Source organism: Phymastichus coffea, unplaced genomic scaffold (assembly GCF_024137745.1).
Source record: "Phymastichus coffea isolate CEN01 unplaced genomic scaffold, Cenicafe_Pcof_1.1 PCOF00130, whole genome shotgun sequence".
In the NCBI taxonomy this organism is placed as follows: domain Eukaryota; kingdom Metazoa; phylum Arthropoda; class Insecta; order Hymenoptera; family Eulophidae; genus Phymastichus; species Phymastichus coffea.
The window spans coordinates 593,109-604,520 of NW_026706941.1; the positions used below are offsets into that span (position 1 = coordinate 593,109).

General features: G+C 51.1%; 1 protein-coding gene across 2 annotated transcripts in view; it reads right to left on the reverse strand.

Moving 5' to 3' along the window:
* Positions 1 to 10,853, reverse strand: part of LOC131671608 (protein dead ringer) — a 29,064-nt gene extending 18,211 nt beyond the window's left edge. For both annotated transcript variants that reach the window (XM_058948166.1, XM_058948165.1), the window contains exon 1: positions 10,503 to 10,853. In XM_058948166.1, the coding sequence (XP_058804149.1) occupies positions 10,503 to 10,703 (201 nt within the window). In that variant the 5' untranslated portion in view covers positions 10,704 to 10,853. The remainder of the gene's footprint in view (positions 1 to 10,502) is intronic.
* Positions 10,854 to 11,412: the final 559 nt, after the last annotated feature.

Genomic DNA, 11,412 nt, shown 5'->3' on the forward strand with positions numbered 1-11,412 from the left:
CCTCTTGGATGGATGGCTCGACGAATATTTTATATCTGGATCGACTTGAGCTCGTTTTCCCAAGTCCAATCAAACGATCGACCACTTTTGTTTTCCTTATCGTCTCTTCGAGCTTAAGCTCGTAAACGATTAGGACGAGCGAACGAGAAAAACGCAAGAGCAAGGCTGAACTAGCCGCTTCAATTATATTGATTGATCTACCACTGACTGCGAGCGAGAGTATAATGCGCGCATGCAAGCGCGGAATTCAGCTTGAGTGAGAGATGCGACTCCGCCCTTTCGCATTCTCCGCTGCACCGGGAGTTTCAGTGCAATTAACGGTGGAGCGCTGTGCGATCGTCCTGTATTCGGCTCGGCGTTTCAGACGGAAAATGAAAATGGCCAACGCGTTTCCTTAAAACCACCGAAAGAAGAAGAAAAAAAAAAAAGTGACCTGAAACAAGAATAAAAACGGAAAACGAACTGGCGTGCAGCAGTAGGTTCTACGTGCTCCGTTTGCCAAACAAAAGCCGGCAGCTCTCTCTCTCTCTCTCTCTCTCTCTTTCCTCCCCGCGCGATGATATTAGCGGAGCGTGAGCAGGCGATAAGGAATCGAGAGTGCAACCGCCTTGAGTCGAGTGCGCGCTTGCAATCGTAAATATGTAAAGTAGGCTAAAGCCGCGTAGTTGCAATTGATATAGCGGCAGGAGAGAGCGATTTTTTTTTTCACTTGCCTTTCGGCGGAGATCGGCTTTGATAAGTTTTTCGCGCTTTCCTGCTGTTCCGCGCTCGCGCTTGTGTATGCAAATGCAGCCGCGCCGAGGAATTCGCGCGGGAGTCTCTCTTGCTTTTCACGCGAGTGAAAATGCCCGCTGCCTGCTCTGTCCGAGTCAATTGAAATTCGCGATTTTCCTTTCGCTCGCCGATGCGAGCAACAAAAACAGCGGTCGGCGCGCAGGTGGCGCAGTCATTACGTTGCTCTCTTTTTTTTGTTTTTTACGAGCGCAATGGTCATCGTTGCGCAGTCCCGACGAAGATCGAGATTACGGCGAGTTGTCTTCCTGCCTGATAACGAGTGTCGATGTGTGTTGCGAATGCGCGCGCGGCAGAGAGATCCGAGCGATGAGATAAGCCGTCGATGGGCTAGGCTGACCGGCTTGTTCGCGGCTTCGAAATACGTGCGAAGGGAAGCAACTGCGCGTCTGCCGATCTTCGTCGCCGCACAATGAAGAGATATAGTCGCTGCTCGACGATACGTCTTTGTCGACCGCACTGCCCATTGACGAACTGGATCGACCGAAGGCGTTGCGGCTACAATGTGATTCGGGAGATTCACAAAGGCACCCGAAGAAATCTTAATCCTTCTGTCGACCGCGCGTTCTCCCGGAAGCGCCAAGACAATGGGGGGGGGGGGGGGGGGGGGGCCTTGGTTGCCAGCAAAAGAAATCCAACTGGAATCGTCGAAAACGATGCTGTGGATCGACGTTTCGGGCGCCCGCCGAAAAACAATGTTTCCCAAGCAATTTGCTCGGCGGCGCATAGCGGCACTGCAACTGCAGCAGCTCGGACTCTTTAACAACCGGAAGTGCCTTCCCTCAAAGTCTCATGAGAGTGGCTCTCGACGCGCGTAACGATGCCCATTAAAGATGCAAATTCTTTCGAGCGAGTTTTATCAAAACGTAGACTGGAGGACGGGTTCATTGACATCGGAAGTCCTGAGGCTCTTTCCGCGCAACATCACGCTCCGCGGGCAATTTGCGTATCTTAGGCGATAACGGTTCTCGCGCACGCGCGCACACTCGACGCTGCTCGGTCGAACGGCTCGAGCCGATGTAAATTTCACGACTGTTTGCGCTTCGGTGCAAATCACTTGTTTTTATTTTTTTTCCTTTTCTTTCTTTTTTTTCTTCCTCTTGGGCGCGCGCTTATGCAACTCGGCGTTGGCGCTGCCAAGTCGCGGCTCGGCGGTAGTCGCAAGCGCAACCCCGTCGGTGGGCGCTCCGCTCTGCCGCCGCCACGAGGTCACGAGTTTTCGCGATAAAGCGCCGCCGCGTTACCGAGAACGCGCCTCTCATCCGAGTTCAATAGACTTAAATATCAGCTGTAAAAGGGAAGAAACAAACGCGTGCGGGCCCCAACGAAGCCCGGTATCGGGAGGCTACGAAAAATTTACGGCTCCTACGGCCGATCATTACTGCGGGCGCCGTAAACGGGGCGCCTGGTCGCGCGCAATTCGGCGGAGATCGACTGGCCGCGATTAAAACGGCCGATTAGTCCTTTCCGAAAAATCGTATAAAACCGTGGCTTTGTTTTGGCCAAGGGCTTCCTCGTCGCTCGTAATGTCAGTTTATTGAAGGATTTTTCTGATTGTTCGTGTGCTTTCCGCAGGAGCAGAGGAGCGTTCCGTTACGAGGGGGTCCGCCTGTCTCGCCGAAAAATCGAACGAGACGGGGCCGATACACTGTGCAATTAGCGTCCTCGTTAAATGCCTACGAGCATACCGTTACACAACAACATTCGAGCGGCTTCAATAAAATCCGATGAATGATGAGAGCACCGCGAACGAACGTCTCCCCGAGATAAAGGCTTTTAGCAAAGTCCCATTCTCTCGACCAAGATTACAGCTCTCGTCGAAATCAATATCCATTACGAGTCTAACGGTGAAAAGGACTTTGCCACCGAATCGCAAGGGCAGAGAAAAAAAGCAACAATATCCCTCCGCGAAAAACAATAAAGCCATCGCGATTCCGAGAGCGAGAGAGAGAGAGAGAGAGAGAGAGAGAGAGAGAGAGAGAGAGAGAGAGAGAGAGAGAGAGAGAGAGAGAGAGAGAGAGAGAGAGAGAGAGAGAGAGAGAGAGAGATAATTGCGGAAAGAAAAGCCTTGCGGGCGTCGCGCGATTCAATCGGTTTAAGCCGCATCGCCCCGGCCCCGACTAATCCTACTCGCCGTCGCTTTTCAAAGCGAGCTGATCGGGGATACGCGTTATTGTCCGGCGCGCCGTCGTCCTCTCTGCGCCGGATTTCGGCGGACGTAATAGATTGCTGCGGATGGCTGCGCCGCTGACGACGAAGCTGCTGCTCTCTTCGGGGGCAAATCCACTTTGCCGGAGCTCGCCGAGCATTGGCGTCCGAAATCAAAGCGCCGCGGGCGAGCGTTTAGCGGGCGGCCGACGAGTCGCGCGCCGAAATAGCCCATCGAGCTTACATCGTCCGGCGAATTAACGAGCTCCGCGTGGTCCCCGTCGTCGCGGCGACCCCGACAACATGAAAGCGCGCCACACGGCCCGCGACACTTATTTCGATCGGAGTGCATTCCGCGGAGGTGCAATAAAACGCCTGTCAAAATACGTCGCGGGGACGCGTGGGTGCGCAACAAGGCCGGGACGCGGTTGGCCAGCGGCCAATCGCAACAGCCCGGCGTCTTCTGCCCGCGCCGCCGCGTATCATGTCTCGAAACGCTCGTCTCTCCGTTGCGGCGCGCCGCGCAGCAGCAGACAGAGAAAGAGAGAGAGACAGGGAGAGATCGCGGCTATTCGAGGGATTCGCGATATTGTTATTGGCAAGCCCGTCGGGTAATCCATTAGCGAGAGTCGATCCAAGGCAGCCTGCAAAAATAATCCGATTCGCGCACTCGCGGACGACGAGCTTCCGCAGCCGCGCGCGCCGAACCGGCCGAGATTAAGGGACAAGCGAATCGGTGCGCGCTCGCGCGAGCTAATCTCGGGCTCGGAGAACGACCGAGGTGAGCTTTACGCTGCTCCCAGCCGCCGCCGCCGCCGCCGCCGCCGCCGCCGCCGCCGCAGCCGCCGCGTGATTAATCGAATCCGGCCTCCTCGTCCGCGCGCCGCTGATTCGCAGAAAAGCGACTATTTTTGGCCGCGACGGAATCAAAACTTTCGACCACGACACGGAAACAAAGTTCTCGCGCGGCGCCCCCCCCCCCTCTGCTCTCCAATTAATCACCGCGTCCATTAGGCGGATGATTTTAATCGAATCGTGAAATCGATTAGAAGAGAGGAATAGGAAGGGCGTATAATGCGCGTGAGGGCAGATTGCAAAACGAATGGTCCGACAATGAACTTGATTAACCGCCGACGGATACAAATCGAGCCTATCGCTTTGCATAATGCGTTTGGCGCGCGATTCGAGTAAGTTGCGCTCGATTGCCAAAAGCGGCGCGCATCGTGGCCCGCGAATCGTTCGTTAGCGAGCCGAGATCGAAGCCAATTCCAGCAGTGTGATCTAATAATTGCTGTAAAAAAAAAAAAGAAAAAGAAAAAAAAAACAACAACGAGCCTCGACGCTGGAGGAGTAATGGCAACCGACAAGCAGCTATGCAGCCTCAAGGGCTTTCGACCTACTGCTTTCTCTCGTGCCGCGGCAGCCGGATTTTACGTCCGTAGCTGGAAATATTAAATCACACCTAAAACGCCGCGCGGCCGGCTTTTGTGGCGTTGGAGGTCTGCTGCTGCTCGGCACTCGGAAGGTCGAGGTTCTCTCTCGCTCCTTCTCGCTTCAACTTTTTTTATGCACGTCGATTTATTGAATGTTTTATAGCGCGGCTATATCGGTTTATTAGTACTAATTTTTTTCCTTCATTTCTTGATTGCTATGCGCTCTGAATGACTAGAAACGCAGAGGCAAGGATTATATCGGCCATTCGGCTATTCATATGAGGCTCGAATTTGACTGAGTGTGTTATTATAGCTTTTTTCTTCTTTTTTTATTTACGATTTTTTACTCTCAATGACTTTATATACTGAGAATGTAATTTGCATTTTACAAACTCGCTTAATTACAGAAAAAATATAAAAATACTGCCGTCGTTTGAGAAGTTTTAGGCTTTTGATCGACGCGGCCGGTCGTACGCGCGCGTGCGCGATCTCCCTCAATTAGCATGTATCCAAAAATACCGTGTCTCGTTTGCTATCCGTTTGCCTCTTTCGTTGACGCGCTCAGCACCAAATAACGGCTCGATACTAATTGATCGTGCATCGCGCAACACATTTTGCCCAATTGCCAGTCGACCGCGGCGACTATTGACCCACGACGTGACTAGTAGAGCGCATTCGCGGACTTTGCGTGACGTGACAGTGCGTGACTATAGCGATTGACGCAATTCCAAAGGCACACATTCAAATTTCCGCGCTGTGACGACAGAGACGGCAGCTCTTTTTACGAGTTCTGCGAATCAAATTTTTATACGTGCGTTATGCAAAGATTATACGCGAGGGTAGTCGTAAAAGAATCATGAGCAACGTTTGACAGAAAAGCTCGTTAAAACGAGCGTACATCAATTGCATTTTATCGATAAGACGACGCGCGGGCAGCAGAGAGAAAGAGCGAGAGTTAACCTACCGCCAGTGAAAAATCGAATCCGAGTTTGATAGTCAATTGGGGCGCTCGACGCATTCGAGCGACGACAAAACAAACGACAATGGACTCGCTCTCGCGATTCATCGAGTCCGAGCGCGCGTATAAATTTGCCCGCGACGCGCGCTTTCACCTTGTCGCGGTCCGCGCGCGAGCACGTGGCGAGCGAGGCTCGCACGTGCGCGGTACAGGCACTGCGGGCTCCGCGCGATAATTGACGCGCGTTCGACGCGAACGTCCGCGCTCTCGGCTGTCACGGAGAAATCGCTTCGACGGCGGATGCCCGCGCGCTCGCCTCCTCGCGAACGACCGAGCTTTTGCAGAGGCGATGTGCCCGCGATACGTTCCGCTGCCGAGACAGTCGAACGAATGAATTAACCATATATACACTCACTCGCCTGGCCCCCTTACGAACGTACGCGCGCATTTCAGGATAGACGATAAGCCGTTATGTTTGCGTTAGTCGCGCGGAGAGGCGCGCACTGTCAAGTGCCTCGGCACACATACCCGCCACAGAAATGACGAGAAGGAGACGCGAGAGATAAAGAAAGAGGGAGAGAGAGAGAGAGAGAGAGAGAGAGAGAGAGAAAACGGCTTTTCCTTCGGCGGGAGCGACAAATCAGATTCCAGCCGGCGCGAGATCAGCGATGCGTCAAAGCGTCGTTAAATTTTCAATTTTCTCCGGCCACGGGACAATGCCAGCGCTGGCAACGGAAACCGGAGCCGGCCATTGTTCTCTCCTTTCGCCCCTGATAGCGCGCGATCGCGAGTCGAACGACGTGCTCTCGTGGTCGATGCGCGATCAAACGGCCGACTGTCGAGCACTCTCTTTCTCTAGCTCGCGAGCGCGCTCCGCGGGCATCGTTGGGATTGCGTCGATCTGCATCCGCGATGCATATCTTTCTCTCTCTCTCTCTCGGTCCGCGGGCAAATTAATATCCACACCTTTTTCGAGCAGCCCCGTCTCTCTCCCACTCTTCCTCTTTTGCATTTTTCGCCAGGGGGATAATTAATGAAATTGAGCGAGAGGCCCGCGCGCGACTGCGAACAAATAAAACGAAGAATCGTATTATTCATCGCCGGGCGATAAATCGAGCGCTGCAAATATAATGAGCTTTTCTCTTTCGAATCGCGTCGACGATTCTTGTCTCTCTCTCTCTCTTTCTCTCTTTTTATCGTCTTCGTAATTCCATGCATTAATCTTGCAGTAACGGCGTCTTTTTATTGCGCGCGATCAAAGCGCCATTTTCACTTTCCTAATTGTGCGCGCGGATTCGACGGACTTTACGAACGCGCGCGCGCGCGCATCGAGCTCTCGCGCTTTATCGCGAGCGTACGATCTTCACTCGCGGATTTCGGGCTTCTCTCCGGCCTGCTCCTTCAATTCGAAATCGAGGCGATAAATCAAAGGCATATAAATAACGCCAGCGACGACGTAGGCGAGCGCGCGGGCCAATCGAATTCTCGCGGCGTGATTGTTGCGCGGCTATAAACCATGACGCGGCATTAAAGTCCGCGCGTGTTTTTTTTTTTTTTTCTTTTTTTTCTCTCTTTTTTTCCTTTCCGTATGTAATTTGTTGCTGCGAAAGAAAGAGAAACGAGATTCTTTCGCGCGGTATTAACGAGGAAACGATACAACTCGCACGCCCGTGATAATCGACAGGGCATATACATGTAACGTGAAAAGAGTTTGTCTTTCTCGCTCTCTCTCTCCATCTCGGCTCGATTCGACGATGTAGGCATTCCTTGAATCGTGACGCGCAATACCACGGCACTGTTAATCAAACGAACCACGAGATTTCGTGGAAAAGCCGCCGGGAGAAAAGAAGAATCAACTGGTACCCAACGTCGAGCCCGAATAAAGCACGCGACACCGGATTGCCGAACTGCAATCCGAAGTATAACGCGTTTCGGGCAGGCGTGAACGGGAAAAGGGAGGGCGAGGGACAAGGCAGTTGGCGCGTGTTTACACGACAGCCTCGTGTCGAAGAGCGCGCGTCTCCGCGTTGCTGGCTGTCGGAGAGGCCTTTTTTTTCTTGTTCTTTTTTTTTGCTTTTCGTACCTCCCTTTTTTTCTTCTCTCTCGGTTAATTGCTTTTCCCTTCCGCGAGAATAATCGAAGCGCGCGTCCCTTCCGAGTGGACAATAGGCGCTCACGCGAGCGATGAAGAGAGGCGGCGCGTTGGCGAGCGAGCCTTTGGTCGAGCAGCCCTTCCGAGGGAAGGAAGATTGATATTTAAATGGGAGCAATTAGCCGGAAGCACGTTGCCGGAGCCGAGCGTCCTCCTCTCCGACTTGGGCCGGCTACGCGTGCGTCCGCTGCAATTTCAAGCCCTGGCAGCGCGCGCGTCCATCTCGTCGAACGCCACGTAATTGCGTATCGCGGGGGAGAATCGTTTAATTCCAGAAGCCGGCGCATGCCCCTCGTAATTGTTGCTCGCGTGCGTTTCGCGTGGGAAATGAAGACGCTTGGAATGTGCACGCGAGAGCTAATCCGACTGCGATTTATAAGTTGGCCCGCGGCCCAGCAGCCCAAATATTCGACGCAGCGGGCTTGCGCAACGAGAAAGAGACCGCGACGTTAGCATGCACGATCAAACTGTAGAATTAGAGCGCGCGGCAGACGTGTAATTGCCGCTGATCTCGCTGATGGATCACTGCTGCGAGCGAGCTTTAATCGCTCTGGCTACCGTTCGTTTTATTTCTTTACTAATGATTGTCAATTGATATATTGTGGTGTTGGCCACTGTCCAAGTGTGCTGCTGCATTGTTACCTGCTGAATAATTAATGGGCTCAGGTTATGACATCGTTATACTAGTTTATAGGCTATCTTTGCGATATGCTATCTGTCTCTCCGCGTTTATTATGTTGGCTTATTGTCAATGATACTCGCGGCTGATTTATTATGCCAATGCTATTCTCAACGCCAGTGGTACCAACCCACTTTTGTCCGTTGTAAAAATAGTCGTGCCAAACCTTTGCTCGACCGTTCCTCATCGGAAATCAATGCTTTTCCAAATCGTAAAATCCACACGGTTAACTAGCCTTCCAAGCGAAAAGACGTAGATCAAACGATCCCCGAACTAGCTACAAGTGGCTTTTATTAAGTTGTAAATCTATCGTAACGGAAACTTAGATGGCTGAAAAAAAGTGCATTGTTTTTTCTTTCGAATGGGCTATCAAAATGTTTTCTTGTTTACCTACAAAAAAAAAGATAACGTCAACTATTGGATTATCCGACACGAATGAATTTCGTCATAAAAAATATTCTAAAATTTCGGAAATCTATTACGATTAAAGTGTGGTGAAAAAAGATAAAATCGTAAAAGCTTTTCGAAAGATTCATTCACAATTCTACTATTAAATTAGTTGCTTACGAGAGTAAAATATTCGTTTATATCGTTCGACGTGTCAACTGAAGAAAAACTGTACATGTAAAAAAAAATTATAATAAATTAATTTAATTTAATCGATTAATTAATTAACGAGGATCTGGAGACCCACGTAGAAAAGTCACAGTTCATGTTTGCCATGACAGTGACGACAAAAAACCGGTGCACTATAACTTTCTACATAAAATTACGTATAATGGGACATTCGTTAAACTACTTATTTTCAATTGTTATTCGCAGTTAATTGCTTGTCAAATAAATCAGTCGGAAGTCCGAAATAGCCGCAACTCCAACGGTTTTTTCAAGCTGATCGTCGGTAGACAACAGATCGGAAAAGACGAAAAAGTTTTCCACCGCAAAAGCCTCCTATTGAAAGATGCGTCGTAGCATTGAAATGTGGGGGCGCGCGCTCTCCGCGACGGCACCCCGCTGTTGAACGTCGCCGGCCTCACTAATATCATTTGCCATTGGGACGTAGACTAATGCGACGCGCACAAACTGCAGCGGCGTGTCAATGAGAGGGATTTCTGTGCCGAAGGACTCTCGAAAGTATCCAGGGAGGCGCTCAGCGAACGTCTTGATCTTTTATTTTTTTTTCTTTTCCTTTTTCACGAGAACTGCGGAAACAGGTGCAAGAGATGTTTACGATTTTTCAACATCGATCGCGTCGATGGAATTTCAAGGAAACGTGGAAAACAAAGTGAGATTGATTTGCTCCGAAGATCTCGAGCGATAAGCTTCGCAGGAATGAAACGTACAGGCTTTATAAAAACATTCTATAAAATGTCGACACTCGCGTATTCTAATTCAAATCAAGCGATTTCGTCTGCCGTAAACATCAAATTCCAAACGTCTCCATTCCGCCAGGAAAACATAAAAAATTCCGGTATTATTTTAACGTCACTCATCAAAACATCAGCCGAGGGGCATGCAAACTTTCTCGCTAGCGCGCGACGCACTGCGGATATCTCTATTTAATCGCGATCTCGTATATAAAAATGTTTTTAATAGTCTCGCGCGGGCAAGGAAAAAAAACAACGAGAATGAATAAATAAAAAGAGAAGAAGAATTATAAGTTACGCTGGCGGCATGCTTAACATATAAATGAAGCCGCTGCGCGTTCGTAAAAATTTTTATATGGCCGCACGTTATTACTTTTTTTCACTCCGAGCAGCTCCCTCGGCCGTAGGTCTCTCTCTCTCTCTCTCTCTCTCTCGATTCTATTTTGAACTTGCGTATATACACATACGCGCGAGAACGAGATGCATTAGTGCATATGCAACAGCTTCCGAGGAGGAGGGTGGAGAAGACGACAGATACAGATTAGAGTTTTTCTTACGAGACCGTTGGGGCACTTTTATCGTCTGTACGAAGTTGATTACCGGGCGGTTTTTATCTCGAGATTTATTGCTTTGGGAAATTGATTTTACGTATCTTTCTTCGAAAGACCGTATACATCTGTATCAAATGCAGCGCTGCCGATAGATTTACTCGGCGACGATGGCTCACAGTTACGAGATTAAAATTTGTAAGAGGGATACCGCGAATAGAAGAAATTGCGGGGCCACTAGTCGAAACTAGTGCGCGATAAATTTGGAATGGATTAATGAGTCGCAGATGAAAAGATTCAAAATGGAGAACAAGATGGCCTTCGACAAGGAAGCCGTGCGAGCAGTGGGCACAGCTGTTGGAATCAGCCAGGGCGCAGGCGGCGCAGGCGGCGCTGGCGAAAACATAGAAAACGAACGCAAACTATACCTTTTGCAACAAACTGAGCGTGGCCTCGTTGAACGAGCCATTCTTGCTGTCGTCACTGACACTCTCGTTCTTAGCGTTGACATCCTCATCCTCCCAACTGTCAGCGGAATAGACCGCCTCGGGAATGGACGGCTCGATCACCATTTCGTAAACATTGTTCGGCCTCTGCGCCTGCTGCCCCGTCTCCTCTACCTCGTTCATGCTTTCGTCGGTAATGCTGATTACGAGCGACAAGAAGAAAAAAATCACGCAGGTCTATGCGTAGGTCAGGAACGGCAATAACAGGAAATCACACATGTGTACAAGGACGAATCGACTGGCAGTTAGCCCGGCGCTGTAACAAGCCTCGACGTCAACAGAGAAACTGCCGCTGAGAAATTTAGAGGGGTTCCTGCCTGAGGCTCCTCTCTCGCTCTCGCCGCATGGGGTATATACACAACAGCCCAAGGATCCTCCTCCCCACCTCGAGCCTACCATCGCTCGATCTATCTGACTCTCCTCTCTCTCCCCACCACTGGCCGTGGGCTCACACTCGCAGCATACAAACTGCGCGATGCGCTTTCCCCCGAGAGAGACCCCGAAAAGACACGCCCGACGAATTTGGGCTACGGCCGGAATATCTTCGTCGGCGATCGGCGAGCGCCGCGCGGCGATTTTTCGGACTGGCGCCTGCCCGGGATTCGCGGGGGCAGCGGGGGCAGCGGGGGCAGCGGGGAGCGGCCAGGAGCAATGTTTTTTCTACGTGACCCTGCCTCTATTTGTTCGGAAAATATTGATGGGCCGGTCGGCGACGAGCTTAGCTCGCCGGCTGCTCGTTAGCGACGCTGCGAAACTGCATGCTGCGACGGTGGCAACACCACCCGCGCGCGAGCGAAGAAAAACAGCGCCAGGAACGCACGGCTAATCGCCG